This window comes from Solanum pennellii, chromosome 11, assembly GCF_001406875.1.
Source record: "Solanum pennellii chromosome 11, SPENNV200".
NCBI classification, from domain to species: Eukaryota; Viridiplantae; Streptophyta; class Magnoliopsida; order Solanales; family Solanaceae; genus Solanum; species Solanum pennellii.
Genome location: NC_028647.1, coordinates 62,755,478 through 62,772,717, shown reverse-complemented (window position 1 = coordinate 62,772,717; position 17,240 = coordinate 62,755,478). Strand labels below are relative to the sequence as shown.

The 17,240-nt window shown below is 32.6% G+C and overlaps 3 protein-coding genes across 6 annotated transcripts in view; 1 reads left to right on the top strand and 2 right to left on the bottom strand.

Annotated features, from left to right (window-relative positions):
* Positions 1-3,456, top strand: part of LOC107004643 (myb family transcription factor PHL7-like) — a 6,977-nt gene extending 3,521 nt beyond the window's left edge. Inside the window, exons 3-7 of the mRNA XM_015202924.2 lie at positions 1,075-1,151; positions 1,241-1,283; positions 1,428-1,485; positions 1,674-1,743; positions 2,788-3,456. Coding sequence (XP_015058410.1) covers positions 1,075-1,151; positions 1,241-1,283; positions 1,428-1,485; positions 1,674-1,743; positions 2,788-3,303 — 764 coding nt within the window. The 3' untranslated portion in view covers positions 3,304-3,456. The remainder of the gene's footprint in view (positions 1-1,074; positions 1,152-1,240; positions 1,284-1,427; positions 1,486-1,673; positions 1,744-2,787) is intronic.
* LOC107004642 (acylsugar acyltransferase 3) lies at positions 3,436-4,888 on the bottom strand. The gene has a single exon (XM_015202923.2). The coding sequence runs from the start codon at positions 4,835-4,837 to the stop codon at positions 3,551-3,553; it is 1,287 nt and encodes a 428-aa protein (XP_015058409.1). The 5' UTR covers positions 4,838-4,888; the 3' UTR covers positions 3,436-3,550.
* Positions 4,889-8,493: 3,605 nt separating this feature from the next.
* On the bottom strand, positions 8,494-13,836 carry LOC107005021. Of its 4 annotated transcripts, none has more exons than XR_003575253.1 (6): positions 13,618-13,836; positions 10,412-10,668; positions 10,029-10,240; positions 9,642-9,909; positions 8,786-9,163; positions 8,494-8,706 (listed from the first exon to the last, which is right to left on the bottom strand). XR_003575253.1 is itself a non-coding variant. In XM_015203477.2 (6 exons), exons 3-6 carry the CDS (start codon positions 10,664-10,666, stop codon positions 8,873-8,875), a joined length of 1,026 nt encoding a protein of 341 aa, XP_015058963.1. In that variant the 5' UTR covers positions 10,667-10,668; positions 12,310-12,426; positions 13,618-13,827; the 3' UTR covers positions 8,494-8,872. The 4 variants fall into 4 exon arrangements, 3 of the variants coding, with proteins under 3 accessions (XP_015058963.1, XP_015058962.1, XP_027768834.1); XM_015203477.2 differs by adding an exon at positions 12,310-12,426 and having other exon boundaries at positions 8,494-9,163; positions 13,618-13,827; XM_015203476.2 differs by adding an exon at positions 12,310-12,358 and having other exon boundaries at positions 8,494-9,163; positions 13,618-13,811.
* Positions 13,837-17,240: the final 3,404 nt, after the last annotated feature.

The window sequence follows — 17,240 nt, the reverse complement described above, 5'->3', positions numbered from 1 at the left end:
CTTGGGTGCTACCTTTGTTGGAACCATTATAGTGGGGTGCATGGACCTAACTGCATATGCTGAAATGCTGTCAGTTTAACACCCTTTTCCGGCAAAAGAAACAACCTATCTAGATCAAATATTATTTTTTGTACATATACCTTAATTCTTAAACACCTTAACAAAGACTATTGATCTAGCATATACAAATCATAAATAACCGAGAGTAGATTTTTACGTAAAAGCAAGCGTTCTCCCAAGAATCAAGGGGGTCAAATTTCACTTGATCCCACTATTGGTTGTCCTTTCATATATTTGCTCGAGCCATAGCTTTATGCAACATAGTGGGGAAAAAAGGAAACGACAGCTTTATCTTAATCTTTTCAATTGGAGATATAGAATCGACCTTTGGTAAATTTGCAAGATGCTAAAAGTTTCAATTTGTATGTTTATATAATTTGTGATTTTTTTTAAATTTTTTTTTGAAACTGAAGAAGCTTTATAATCTGTGTGGTCTTCCATCAGTTAAATCATCAAATGATCTAGATTTGAGAACTGTAATCACTAATACACCTTTTTCCTAATAAATGCTTACACTTCTTCCTTTTCTGAACGTCCCAAAACGTCTGACTATTCAACTGAAAGTATTACTACTTTATCTAACTACTTTAAGTTTCTAGAATTCATATTTATCTAAGTTATCAAAATTTAAGCTTTAACTTTGATGATTTCTCTTTCAAATTAAACTCTCAGCTGTTATAAAATATTTAGTCCACTGTAACTACTACTTGTATAATATATAAGTCAAACTATCTTATACTCCATGCCAGTCAAACAATGTTACAAAAAGAGAAGGACGGAGGGAGTAATAACTCTTTCAGGAGTGTACAAAGTTATCCTGTATTTGCTCGTGTGTACATGTGGTGTAGGGGCAGTATGTTAGAAAATCCAGCCTAAACTTTTGGATGGCCTTTATATGCAACTGCTGTACTGTTAGGACCTCTTGCACTTCTGCTTTACCTCCTTTGGTGCTCTTCATTAATAAAATTACCTTCCTTTGTGATAAAAGATTCTAAGATCTTTTCTATGGTTCAGGAGCTACACCGAAAGGCGTTCTTAGAGTCATGGGTGTACAAGGGCTTACCATATACCATGTAAAAAGCCATTTACAGGTATAGATACATTCACCATGTTTGTACATCTTTTCTTTCGGGGATGTGTTGCTTGTAACTGACTTGCATTTATTTTCCTGTTGATTCAGAAATATCGACTTGCTAAATATCTTCCAGATTCCTCATCTGATGGTAGGTTCTGATGGAATTCAAAATCTTCATGGTTGCGTACTCCTTATATTTTGAACCTAGCTTGATTATTTGAAAATGTGGCTGAGGTTGGTTCTTCTCCAATAATGCTAACTTAGTGATGTGGCTTCATCTTGTGATTGCAAGGGAAAAACTCTGATAAGAAAGAACCAAGAGATATGCTTTCAAGTTTGGATGGTTCATCGTGAGTAGATTTTTCCTTGTTGCTTGTGTAGATCTCTTTTGAATGCTCACCAATTGGAGAAAGTATCTGAGCTTGTCTTGTACTCTTATCATGGCTGTTAAGACGGTCTTTTGTTTAAAAAAATTTAAGTGGTTTCTATTTTTAAGGATCTTAAATATTTGACCTGAGAGAGAATTGTTTGTTAACAGAGGAGTAGAAATCACTACGGCTCTAAAGCTGCAGATGGAGGTGCAAAAGAGACTGCATGAGCAACTGGAGGTATGTTCTTTTAATTATTTTTAGGTAAGGTATAGTTATAGTCCCCAGGAAACATTTAATTGACAGGTAAACAATTGTGGTTCAGAGTTTATTCTTGTTGCTTTGTGTAGCAAGAATATCCTTCTCTTGTCCTATGGGAAAATTGTCTTCTATAAGTTGCAAAAAATAACTAGCAAATGATAGCCACGGACTTCTAATTTTTGCTTTAACCTTTTGTTTTTCAACATTACCGCTTAAACAAAGACCTGCAAGAATCCTTTTTCTTCATTTACGTAACTTGTCTGAAGAAAGTTTAGATGCATCAGTAAGTAAGCTGCATCTCTTAAAATGTGGTCTTATATTTATGCTAGTCATGAAAGCAAAGCAACTGCACTAGCGTGATATACACCATCCTTGCATTGTAAATGAAATGGAATAATGTTGCAGAAAGTATAAACTTTCCTCGTTTTCTAGTGGTTGAGATGGTAGAGACTAAGCCTTCCACACGGTTCTAAGCTATTACGAAGAGGAATGATGCACAATGAGAGGAATAATGCAAAAAATGTAACAGAGAGATTATCTTTTTCGTAGGTTAACAATATTCCGTGTTAGAGGATCAAAACTCCCATATGTCTGACCATTTTCAGGCAGACTGTTGGACATGCGCATTGGGGCAGAAAGATTATCTTTTTCTTAGGTTAACAATATCCTGTGTTAGAGGATCAAAACTCCCATATGTCTTACCATTTTCAGGTTAACTGTTGGACATGTGCATTCACACAGCTAACAAACGAAGTGTTCATACGTTATAGACTAGCTTCATCATGCTCAAGAACATTTCCTAGTCGCTGACAGAGTTTATCTATTGTTTCACCAAAGAGCACATGATTAATTGACCATTCTTTATGAAATGGACCGTAATGTAGTTGGATAAAGTTAAATTCATCTTTACTTTATTTCTCCCGAGTTTGGTAAGCATATTATCCTGCATGAGGGACTCCTGTTAATGAAGTGCTGCAGAAGTTTTATGCTTGTGACTGCCCTCTTTTTTTCTTACATTAACAGGTCCAGAAACAGCTACAACTTAGAATAGAAGCTCAAGGTAAGTATTTGAAGAAGATAATCGAAGAGCAACAGCGGTTGAGTGGAGTTCTCTCGGAAGTTCCTGGTTCTGGGGTCACTGCTCTTCCAACTGGTGACAACGGCCCAGAATCTGATAACAGGACCGATCCAGGAACTCCTGCACCGTCATCTGAGTCTCCTCATGTTGATAAGCCTGTAAAAGCACATACCTCAACCAAGAGCCTTTCTATGGACGAATCATTCTCCTCACATCATTCTCCTCTCAGTCCAGACTCTGATTGCCAAGAAACTTCGCTAATGGAGAGCCCTAACGGCGAGAGTTCATCAAAGAAACAACGAGTGGGCGACGTGGCACTTCCACATCAGATATTGGAATCAAGCTTGAGCCCACCATACCAGCAGCCACATTCAGTTTTTATGATGAGGGACCAATTTAATCATACGTCAGGATTATCTCTTGATATCGAGGATCATAAAGTTTCTGGTAGCAACATATAGTTATTCGATATTCGATGTCCTGCATGCTTCTTGTATTATGCAACATGACTTCAATTCATCTAATTCTGTAACCTTTGATTGTCATATATATATATAGTACTCATTTGGTCTACCTCATGGTTTCTAATGCAGTTGGTTTAAGTTGCTCTTTTATCTCCAGGCTTAACTATACATTATATAATATAGAAAACAGCTTTTATTCATTGCAATATTGAAAGTACAATTATAAAGATGTCATTGTTGACACTTATTTGGTTGATTCAACAACTGGAGAAGCAAACTCTAGAAGCTCCTTGTTGCTCTGAAACTTCAGCATATAATCTTTTGTTAAAGTGATAAGTACATTTAGCCCATCTCCACTTTGTTCATCCATGAAAATGAAGTTGTTCTTATTTGAAGTTGCTAGGGTTACTCTTACAGGTTCACCCCATCCGAAATCGATCTTATGTAATCCAGTATTGGTCATGCCTGAGCAAACATAAACATCATGTGTATCCTTCTCTATTATGTTCATCGCGTTTTTACCTAGTTCAAGTGTATATAAGGGCATCATATCTTTTTTCATATCCTTCAACTTGTCTCGAAGTTGTTGTTTATCCTTCTGTAGTTTAGCAACAAAGTTTGGAAGTTTTACCTCATCTTCTGTCACTGTTGTTGTGAGAATGATACATACTGCATTTCCCATTGTGTTTAGTGGAATTGGTGGGCGTAAATTCATAGCATGGGTCATTAGAGTTGGTTTGAACATGCCTGATTTCTCCATTGACATAGTCACCCCACATTTATGAACAAGTGCCGAGGCAACTTCAATGCGAGTTGGATTCTTTACATGTGATTCTTTTGTTACCATATCCTTGAGTCTTGTCAAATTCGAGGATGAGAAATTGTACATTCTTGAGACATGACGTTTTGATGGATGCTTTGTGGGTAGGGTACTACTCAAATTAGTTTCAGACGGTAAAGGGAAGAAAGTAGATGCATTGAACTGAGGAGATGGTTTAAAATCCATGTTTCGAGCTGTAGACGCCCAATCATTTATGAATTTAGAGAGAGAATGTCCATCAAAAATTGTATGTGATGTACATGCGCTGACTGCTATTCCACCACAATCAAAATGACTTAATTGAACCACTAGTGGACTTCGATTCCAGCTACTACTCCAAGGCAAATCTTGTGGGAAGACTACACCCACAGCATCATTATAAGGGTCGTTGATAATTTGAGACATTGGACAATCGATACGGACGTTTAAATACTCAGCACCTGTATCATTACAATCGACATAGGTGTAATTATTATTGATTTTTCCCGCTAAGGGATAATAAAAGGATAATACTTTTGAAAGGGAATTTTCAAGTATTTGTGATATTTTGCTACTATAATTTTGAGGTATTTTAGGGTAGAAGAAGGCATATGGAGAATGCAGATGAAAATTTATGTGATCCATAAAAGAGAGTTTGTGACATCTAAGTGAAGGAGGAGTTGGGGATAAAAGTTTAATCATTTTTCTAGATATAATTGTTGATGATGCCATTTTATAATTTAGCTAAGTAATGTTCTAAAATTTTGAATGTGCACTCAATTGCATTTTTCACACACATATATATAGATTGCACTTTGTGGCAGGGGTGTGCATTTAGTTTGCTTTTGAAAAAGTGTAATTTAATTCGAAATAAAATAAATTTGATTTAGTTTAACTTTTTTTTTAGTTTGGCTTTTTCTGATGCGGCTATTTAATCTTGTCAATAATGACTTACATAACCAAAGTTACATATATTTGCAAGTTGAATATTATATATATATATATATGGGAAATGCACAAGTATTCCCTGACTATGACTAAAAATCTTATAGACATACCTTAACTATTCTAAAGTCTTATATATTATCTCCTGAATTATTATTTTTTGTAATTTTATACAACTTTTGTCTTACGTGGCACACTCCATGACTCCACGCAATTGAGGCGTGTGGGAGATATTTGGATGTCACGTAAGTCAAAAAGGTGCACAAAATTCAAGGAGATAATAGGACCTTAGAATAGTTAAGGTGTGTCTTTGAGAGATTTCAGTCATAGTCTAGGGGATACTTGTGCATTAGGGGGTACTTGTGCATTTTCTCATATATATAACTATAATACTGAATCTCTAAAATATACTTTCTAATATAAATTACAAGCAAAATTTAGAACACAATATCTAAAATTCTTTTAATAAATGTTCAAACATAAAATATAATCTTAAATCATAATGGAAGCCGGAAGGAAATAACTAAAAAGAGACGAAATTAGTCTACTCCAATTTTAATTCTAACCAAATAAAAAATTAATTCAAACTAAAATTTGATTTAATTCTTCGATTTAATCTCAATAATGCACACATGTTATTTTTATCTTACTCTATTTTAAAGAAATTTAATCCTCTGACTCTAGTAGTGACAATTTCATTGTGTAGCGATTGAATTCAATTAATATTTTTTTGTCACCTATTAATTAGTTGTAGTGATAGAATCCAATTAAAAAAATACAGCAAAGTTAGCTTCTAGGGTTGGCAGCATATATAAATTGATATTTGGTATATGTTATTAAATTTGATATAAGAAAAATATATTGAATACCCTATCGAATTATAAAATTATATATACAATTTATGAATATTACTATAATACTATAGACTTATAAACTGGTATTTGAATAAAATTAATTGTTCGGACGTTGGAACTTTAATTATTTTATTTTGAGCAAAATATTGTTTTTTTTTTTTTTTATGTTATTGATTAACAAAGGGAATTATTTGTACTTTCTTTTAACTATTTCTACATGTCTAAGGTGTTAGTTGATATATTTTTTGGGTTTTGATTTTTAAAAATGTGATTTATTTTGATTTTTCTGTTCTTTTTTTTTTAGGTTCGATTATTCGTTCACTTCAATAATCAATAAATAATTAAAGTTATATTTGCAAGTTAGAAAAAATAGAAATATATACCAGCCACTAGAAGATGTAATAATATTGAATCTCTTAAATATACTTTATAATATAAACGGAAAAGGGCCTAAAATACCATTGAAGTATTGAAAATGGTATAAAATTACCCTCCATCCACCTATTGGCTCCAAAATGTCCTTTTCATCCACCTATTGGCTCCAAAATACCTTTGTCATCCACCTTTGGGTTTAAAATTGACCACTTTTTTAATTGTTTAAAATTAAACTCTTTAAATATTTTTTAAAAATATTTGACATTCAACTATTGATTATAATTTTAATTTATTAATATAATTTATAAACCAACCCACTACCCACTCATTACTAACTAAACCTCACTCAATTAATAATCCAACTATAATATCAAAATCGTCATAAACACTATTAAAACACGATGAAATTATAGATTCTTGAAAATGATATCCAAAATTATTCGAGTCCGAATCGAAACCCCAATTAAATTTAGGTTGAGCCGCTTATTTAGGAGGACACTTTCTTTCAAAATTGATTAGAAATTTATGATTAAAGGTAAACAAGTAATACATCCCGTATGCACTTTTTTTAAATATAATTTTATAAATATTTATGATTTGTTTTAAAAACTTTAATATATTATTTTGAAAAAAAGTTACCTATGAAGTAACATCATATAATTGAGACGTAAGAATAATTAAGATGAACATAGTCAGACTTTTAAGTTTATCGGTGATTTTTATTTAGCCACTTGAATGTATGATAATTTACTTCTATAATTTTTAATAACAATCAATTGGTAGTAGCTTGCATTAATAATGTGACGGATTTATTAAGAGGAATTTAATTAGTAATGGGTGGGTAATGGATTGATTTATAAATTATACTAATAAGTTAAATTATTACAAATAGTTGAGCACCACGTATTTTAAAAAATATTTAAATATAAAACCGTTAAATAAGTGGTCAATTTTGAACCAAAAGGTGGGATGACAAGGGTATTTTGGACCCAATAGGTGGGTGAGAAGGGTATTTTGGAACCAATAGGTGGATGGAGGGTAATTTTATACTATTTTCAATACTTTAAGAGTATTTTAGGCCCTTTTCCGTAATATAATCACAAAAAAGATTTAAAACACAATACCTAGAAATATATCATAATGAAACGCAACAACTAAAATATAAGATTAAATCATAATGAAACGCAACAACTAAAAAATGACCAAAATGGTTAACTCCAACTTTAATATTACATACGTAATTATTATTATTATTATTATTACTGTTATTGTTATTATTATTATATAATTTGACTTTTTCGATTTATTGATTTTTATTTTTCTGAATGTGAACCAATAAAAAAGAAGAAGAGTAAATTCTCAAGTGGAAACCAATTCAAATTAAAATTCGGTACAACTTGATTTGATTTTTCGATTTAATCTAAACAGTTCTTATCCTATTTTGTGTTATTATGTTTTTAAAAATTTTTAATCGAGACATTAATATGAACTCTGAACATTGGGTGGAAAACCAAATGAATATTTATTAAGAAATTTAACCCTCTAATTCTAATAGTGACAATAGAGTTGTAGCAATTAAATTCAATAAATAATTTTTGTCACCTATTAGTTGTGGTGATATAATCCAATTTTAAAAAATATAGCTAAATTAGTTGACTAGGGTTGGCAGCTGGGTCTAATCTTCATAGATTAGATGTATCTATTTTGTGGTTAAATTCCAAAAATACTTTATAAGAATAAATTAGATAGAGAAAAAGATTTGAAATATTTATTAGAAAAATTATTTAAATATACATACTTTACTATGAACCGGAACAACAATGAAGGAAAATAAATTTTAAACTATGAACCAAAATTTTCACATTTCTTAGCCATGGGATAAATACAAATTTTGTATAATTTTTGTATCGTTTTTTTAAAAAAGAAATTATTTTATTTTATTCTTTTAGTCTCTTGGATATTTGCAAATTATCTAAAAAAAAAAACTACAGATCACGATAATAAATGATTTAATATATTTAAATTTTAAAGGACATAGAAACTTCGGTTAGCTTCAAAATTCTATCATTGTCATCTAAACTAAGACAAACAAAGCAACAAATATTATTTGAAAATGACGTAAAAATTATCATAGATCACAATAATTAATTTGAAATATCAAAAAAACACATGAAAAATTAGTTGATTTTATATATTTTATTAGTGCCACATGAATTCGGACATAGGGAATAATATATATTATTTAAAAATTATATAAAAAGTACTATATATTGTCACATCAATTGAGAATGAGAGTAACATATATTGAACCCGTGCTGGTACAGGTTCACGTATCTAGTATTTATTACAAATGCTTATGCACTTAATTTTCTCATAAGAACATTGCAAGTTACCTTCTTGTCCGCAAATACATGCAAAAGGGGAAGTCTGGCACACAAAACATCCTACTTTAGCAGAGTTCGGAAAAGGGTTGCACCTTATAACAAATGTGATGTGGATAGCTTACCCTGGTTCTAGCATTATTGATTGCTTCCATGTGACGTAAAGGTCACACGGAGACAACTTTACTTTACTGTTGCTCCAAGTCTCCCGTTCAACTAGTGCAAAGTTTCCTCAAGATGGTTTCACAATAACTAGCATTGTGCATTAACAAATGTCCAGCATTAGGAACCTCATGATATTGAATCCATGGGAGCTTCTCTGCTAGATAACGATTGAGTTCACGCGGAATAATTCTGTCATCGTGTCCTTGCCAAAGATGGACCGAACCTTCGTTATCTGGAAAAGGATTTGTGATATCCGTCGGAGCAAAGTCCCAATTTCCGAAACCAACTATCAGGTCTCGATACAAACATTCAAACTCGCCTTGCTGTCGAACCTTCTCCTGGACAAAGACATAGTTCCAGAATTATGACAATCATAATGGTAAGAAAATACTAAATGAATCTATCTCGTTCTAATTTGATAAAAGAAGAGAAAAATCACGCTCGGTAGCATTTGAACCTACGACATTGGATTTTGGAGACCGATGTACTACCATAGGAGGTTTTTGAAAAGAAAGGGTAAATAATTATTTTATTGTTCTATCACGAGGGTACTAGTTGGGAGTATGTTCTAGTCACGGAAAATCAAAAGGCAAGCACAAAAACGAGTAATGACCCCCGATAGAGACTGGTACGATGAAATTCAACATTTTGTTAGTTCGGTTTGATTGTGTCATAGCTCTATAATACAGATGTTGTTTATCGTTGGATGAACTGCAGATATTGATCCCAAGAAAAAGACGGCAGGTACAGTAAGTCTGTGAACAATCAACTATCGTACTGTAAAAATTGTGAAAAAAGAAAATGAGAATCATTTACCTGACCAGGACTCGGGGCAGAGGATAACTGCTTCAGCATTTCGAGATCACGCGGACAAAATATTGCCATGTTCCCTTCCAGCATACTTAAAGCATGGAACCACTTTTGGTTCATCCACCAATGAACCAGCCATGGGGCATAATGCGCAATTCTGAATGTCCGTTGATCTTGTGGAAGCATCTTCCCGAGGGCTTCTTTTGATAGTTTAGCAGGATAACATGGCCACCAGTAATTTACAAACGGAACAACAAGGGAAACTCCGGCCAGCCTGCGTTGGACATTCAATTCGTTAAATAAATGAATTGAAAATGTAACAATTACAGGTATCTAATTTAAAAACAATAAAAAACATGGTTAAGTTCATTTCCGAAAAAGATGAAAATGTACCTATTCGGTATGTACTTAAGACAACTCCATGCAGAATACGCTCCCATGGACAAGCCAACCACATAGAACTTGGGTCCTAGTTGTAACTTATCAGCTAGCTCCTCAACGTCAAATGCTTCACTCTTTACTGAGCGCTTTGGATGTGGATCACTCTCTCCATATCCAGCACGATCATATTGTAGAACATATATTTCAAGCTCTTGAATTAAGTCCTGGAAACATAAAACAGAAAGTCCAAGAACGCATCAACTATCGAGCAGTCTTTAACGTTGAACTCAGAAAATTTTATCTGATTTTCAACCGTATTGCAGGTCTTGGTCATAACATACATAGTAGCTACTAAAATGAATACACTAAATATGGAGTTATAAAAGTTTTCATACTTGGGATATCGGCAACATAAGGTCTTTGGAACTGTCAAAGCCATGAATAATAATTATCTTGCGCTTTGCCTTCTCCTTGGCAACGCCGCCCTCTTTGTAGGCTACACATCTCCCATCGTTGAGCTTGACCCTTCGCGAAGTCGCCGGAGGACCATCTGGTGAGCCACAAACTTTTGGAGAGGGAGGCCTAAAAAATGCCAAATAAGCCCATCCGAGAAATCCAACTGTTGTTGCTACTGCTATTTGTGCAATCATAGCTGAAAAGAGAAGGAATAAATTAGACAATAGTTGAATACGGTGGCAAAACTTATGTTTATACAACGTAAATGATATATGTCATATAAGTATGAAGTCATAAACTTTAATCTATTGCCTCTAGACAGATGGTACGTGTTCTTTGAACACAAATCAAACATTATTCGGCAGTAGAACTCAAATTTCTAATTAGATTTTTGGAAGGCATTTTTTCATTAAATGGTACACAGCAAGAACAGATATGAGAATAGTAGGTAGCTACGGCACAAGTGGAGCTTGCCACTATAAGGCATAAAATAGCTAAACTGAAAATTTGATGACAGATCATTGTGTTCCGCATCTTAAGATTCTGCCATAGTAACAAATACTAATTTATTTCCACTGGAGCTTTGATCTAGAGGTAAGAGTACAGCACACCATGTGTGAGCTAGGTGCACGTGAGGAGTTTGAACCTTGTTATAGACAGAAGCATGGTAATTCGATCGAGAATGGTAGAGGCCCTCAGGGATTCCTCCGATATCGAAAGAAAAAGCCAATACTAACTTTTCACCTAATGAAATCTGCAATGAGATTGTGGTACAGAGTTTCTCATGTTAAAAAACAATCCTGACTGTCCTACGTTTCGCTGTGACATAAAAACTTCCAAATTTCAGGAAGCCACAAAATGGCTTTCTTTTATATTACAGAAATCCACAGTAATTAGCTGGTAGACGTTCGCCATACCTGAGTTGTGGAAAATCATCTTCATTAAGATAACGGTAACTAGCAAGGAATTGAGAATTCTCGTTTACCTGAACCTAAATTATTGTGTCTTTTTCAAAGTAAGATAAGATTACAGAAAAAGGATATTCTTGTTGTTCCTCAAATGACAGCAAAAACGGAGATGTCAAGGTACTAGCACTGTTGTCTACTAGTTGACATGAACAACAACATACCTAGTGTAATCCCACACGTGGGGTCTGGGGAGGGCAGTGTGTACACAGACCTTACCTCTACATGTTTTAATTATACACCCTATAATACTGAATAGGATGTATAACTGTTGAAATGTAGGATATAGAAGTAATAACGGTAAATCATTAAATTCCCTTTATGAGATTAGATAACTAACTTCCAATAGTTAGTTAGTACGATGAGCTAATTCCTATCAGCAAGTCAGAAGTCAAATTCTTTTTATGGATCCTCTGTCAAATTCTTTATTTCAATATGTTCTAGTAGCTAAGATCCCTGTATGTGTCTACTGTCTAGTGCCTTAGATACGTCCTTTCCACGCTTAACTCTGACCCTCCAACCGAATTTACAAAGGCGCAGTTGAAGGATCCAATGCTAAATGGAATGGACCAATCTCTAACATAGTTATCACAATAAAGACCTACATCTAATGGTTCCAAGACTGCTATTGATATATGTTTTTAATGACCGAGAAATCTATCTAGAGTCGACCCTTTGGGCCAACCACAGCCTTTGAAACTCGGGAATGATGGCCCACCATTCTACCGTTCTCCACTTAAATTCTGGATAGTTTGCTTGGCGTAGGTTCGAATTTGTGTCCTAAGACACAAGTCCTTCAACCTTTGCTACTACTGAGTTTATTATTATAAATAGAATCTTGAAACAAATGCAAAAGGAGAGTGTACTATTACCTTTGTTGAGCAGCAAATCGACGAACTTGACTGGATTCCACCTGTTCTCCTATAATCGAAACAGCAAGGAAGGAAGGGGATGAAAATCACAATCCTAGCCAGAAAATCCTTTTCCCTCTTTTGGATGTAAAATCATATGAAATAATAAACAGGCCGGGTTAAAATCATGCGAAATAGGATAAAATTAAGACACGCCTAAATTATACATTTCCGCGAGTTTCATACCTCAACTATCCACTATTCCATTTACGTACCTAAACTATCACTACACACCTCGATGCTTATCTGACCTACACGTGCCATATGTTCCTCATGCAGTCCTTGGCTTTTCAATTATTGGGTTAATGGCTAAGAGAACACCTAAACTATCACATTTCAGCGATTTTCATACCTCAATTATCCATTGTTCCGTTAACCTACCTAAACTATCACTCCATTTGTGTTAAGACACACCTCGATATTAACTTAACCTACACACACCTATTGTGGATCGTGATTAAATATTTGGCCAACTCAACATCAAGGTATGTTTTAATACAAAGGGATTGATAGTTCAAGTAGGTAAACGGAACAAAAAAAAGTTAAGATATGAAACTCGCGAAAAAAGTGATAGCTTAGGAGTGTTTTTGACCATTTATCTCTAACATTAACATTCAAGAAAACAACATCTATAATCAGTCCCATATCTAAGCGAATCGTTCATCATATGCTCATTTAGTTAAAAGCACCACATCAAATTAGCAACTACAGTACCACAGAACAGAACTATATGTAATCAATACAGTACGAAAAAATAGTTGTGGTATGAAACTAGCGAAAAAGCGATAGCTTAGGCGTGTCTTTGATCATTTGACTCTAAAATTAACATTCAAGATAAAAACATTTATAACTGGGAAAAGGCTCAAATATGTCATCGAACTATGAGAAAAGACTCATTTATGTCATTCGTTAAAAATTTGACTCATCTACACCATTTTCGTTTGAGAAAAGGCTCATTCATACCATTATGCACCAAACTTTTACTAGATAACATAGATGAGTCTTTTCTCAAAGTTCGATGCATATTTAAGCCTTATCCCTTAATAAGCAAATGGTTCTATCATATGCTCAGTTCAACAACTACAATACTACAGAACAGAACAATATGTAAAACTAAATACAGTACAAGAATCAGCTTAAAAGATGTAACACAACAACACTAGCTAAATATTGAAATCACCAAACAAATCTCAAACCCCAAATCTCAAAAAATTCAAGAAAACAGGACAAAAGGCAAAATTAGTTTTAAAAAAAAAATCAAATACCCACTTGAAGAACAGATGTTGTTCTTGGATTTTCTGGTGTGAGGTCTAGCAGTTGCAACAGTAATCTTTTTACCACTTTGATTCATAGCAATAGTTGAGAATTGTGTATTTTGTAGAACATATGTTGAAGAAACGTGTATGAGAATATGTCTAAATTAGGATAACATTATTGTCAGTCTGTTTGTATTTTTGGTATCTACGATAGGACCCATGTTTAATCTAAATTCATACCGCGTAAGATTTGTTAGGAGAGAAAATATGTTTTTATCTAAATTGTTTTATATGTTAAGACGTATGTTAATTTGGATTCATGTCGTGAAGCATTTTTTAAGCTAGAAAATGACATCTAACAAAATTATTTCACATGTTTGGACTTATGTTAATTTAAATTCATGTCGTGCAACATTTGCTAAGGTAGAAAATGACATCTATCTAAATTGTTTCATATTCGACGCATTTAATTAAGCATGAATTTATCTTATTCATTCTGTTTCAACCCTTTATGAGTTATTTTTTTAATTTTATTTCTTATTTCAATAAAGGATGATTTTTTTCGTCAAGATGTTGAACTTTACTGTTGTCTACCTTTGACAATTAACGACAGTGATAAAGTTGGAATTTTTTTAATTAAGGAATTTAAAAAATATGAAGAAACTACAAGAAAAAAAATCATTTGGATTCAATATTTAAATGGTGTAATTTTCCGCTTTAATGATCATCTAAATGGAGTTATATTGTCGGTGATTGTTTGGATAAGAATTTCTTTTTTAGAAAATAAAATAAAGAGTTCACCATCTTTATTTACTATCATGTGGGACTTTTGTCATATTCTTCAATACCCCACCTCACGATCAATATTGGATGAAATGAGTTTGCCCTGATACCATGTAAAATTAAGTCTTTGGTCTAACTTACACCCCAAAAACGAGCTTAAAGAGAGGAGGATTGTCCAAATCTTATAAGGAATTCACCCATCACATTAATCATTCATGTGAGACTTTTTTCATATTCTTCGTCACACCATCTCGCCCCTAATATGGGATGAGATGGGTCATGGTCTGATACCATGTAAGAAATCAGGTCTTGGACCTAATTTATATCCCCAAAAGTTAGCTTAAAGAGAGAAATTGTCTAAGCATTAAATGAGTCCATACATCACATTAATCATTAATGCACGATTTTTGTCATTCTTCATTAGTAAGGAGACTAGGAAATTAAAGTGGTACAAAAAAAGAAAGAATGACTTACACATGGCGTTGATTGACCTTGAAAAGGCCTACGAAAAAGTCTCAAACAATGTCTTTTAGAGATGCTTGGAGGCTAGAGGCGTCCAAGTGTCATATACTAGGGTGATTAAGGACATATAAAATGGAGTCAAGACTCGAGCAATAACAATGGGACCTGCTGGAGATTCGGAGCAACTACCAGTTTTGACGGATTTGTACGAGAGATTAGCTTTTAACCCATTTTATTTGTCTTAGCGAGGGATGAATTGACATGGAATATCAAAGAACAGGTGTCATGGTTTATGTTATTTGGAAATGACATAACTAGATTGACGAGGCTCGCGCCGGAATTAGTGTTAGGCTGAAAGTTTGGAGATAGACCTTGGAGTCTAAGGAATTTAGATTGAGCAGACCAAAATAGAACATTTGGAGGGCAAGTTTAGCGATGTAATACTGAAGCTGACGTGGAAATGAGACTTGATACAACGCTATACTTATTTACATAATCCATAATGAGGTCTCGACCACTACTCTAACTACTCCATTCATTCATATTATTGGTCTATATACCAAAAATAAATATTTTATTTTATTTATCTAATTTGAAATATTAAGAGAAATTTATACTTTTTTTTTCTTATATCTTTATTATTAAATGACTATGTAAAGTATTATTAGTCAAATATAAATTTTCAAAGTATAGTTATAAGATTATTTTAATAATTAAACTTCTAAGAAATACTTTCTTCCAAAATATCAAATCAACATGAATTATGTAAAATGAAACGAATAATATATAAACTTAGCTAGATAGACATAAAAAGGAGGAAAATTTAGTTTATAATGATAATTTATTATTTTATTTTTTTTCAAGAAAAGGAGTATATCAAAATGACTCAAACTTCTTTTCAAGTGTCACCTTTCTAATTAAGACAAAATTAGAATAAAATTAAATTTTAAATTTGTACGGTTGATTTTGGTAATATTTTTTTTTTTCAAAATAAATAATAATAAAATAAGATGTGATTCCCAAAATATCAATTAATTAATATAAAATGTGACATAATTTTATGACATATCACTGTGTCAATTTTAATTCTTCTCAAATCAAATTTTCGACGAAATCGTGTTACGTGACTATATCTAACTCCTGCCAGAACTAATATATTCTTGGTAAATTAAAATATATCAGTATAATCGTTAAAAAAAAATACAATCTAATTTAGAATAATGTTGGGGTTATAATGAAAAATTTATCACCCACCAATTTTTTTAAAAAAATATAAAATTATTCAGTTGATTGTTGAAAAATGCTAAAGGTGAAGGAAAGAGGAGGGAATGCAAGAAAATGATTCTATTCCATTTTCTTTTATTTTCTCGTTTATTTATTTACTAGACACATATTGTCCGTGCTATCACGGATTCAATATCTGTTATTTTTTTTCACTTTATGTGACACGAATAAAATTTAGAGAGTCAATTAAATTTTAATATGACTTTTAGATATTTTAAGTTGTTAATTATTATAATTTGTAGTATATTTACGTAATTTTTAAATAATATATGTTACTTTTCTTGTCTCAATATATGTAGCAAACATAGAATTTCAAGAGTCAATATATTGTTAATTATAGTTCGGAACCAGACGCGAAGCAGACATGTTGGCTGCCTACTGTGTGGTTAAGATGGAATAACTAAAATATAATATAAATAAGAAATATATTTACGTAATACGAAACATCAAGAGTCTCAAATCAATAAATAAGCTGAGATTAAAAAAATAAATAAAACAGAATATATAAGCCAATACCAGTAGGCCAAACAACTAATTATGTAAATAAGCACACAGTTAAAGCAGACACGTTGACTTTCTGTTGTGTGCTTATTGACACTTATATATAAATAGTAGATATATGGTGCATATAATATTTTTATGTTATAATGTTCGAGGAATTCACAATATCTAAATGTACAAGAATTAATTTGATTGAAATGAGTCGTTTAAATAAATATTTCTGAAGTTAAAATTTGAGGTGTATATAAAAAACGGACACAATTAAAATTGTGTGTTAAGCTATTTGATCTATAAGTAAAACTTTTAATTTTACTAGATAAGCATTGCCCATAGTTCGAGATTTAAAAACGATATATAATGTTACTCTATTGCATAATTTCATTCACTTTAAGACTGAAGGAATATTGATTGTATTCAAGTGTTAAGGGAATACATGGGAGATATATATAGGAGATATAGGAAGGAGTACTAATCCTAATAGGACTAGGATTAGTACACAGAAAATACTAATATTATTTTATACTATCTGTTATTATCTCCCCTCAAGCTGAGCTGAGCGGAAGCGAACGGAAGCTTGGAACTGAGGTAATCGTGCTGTCGGCTCGG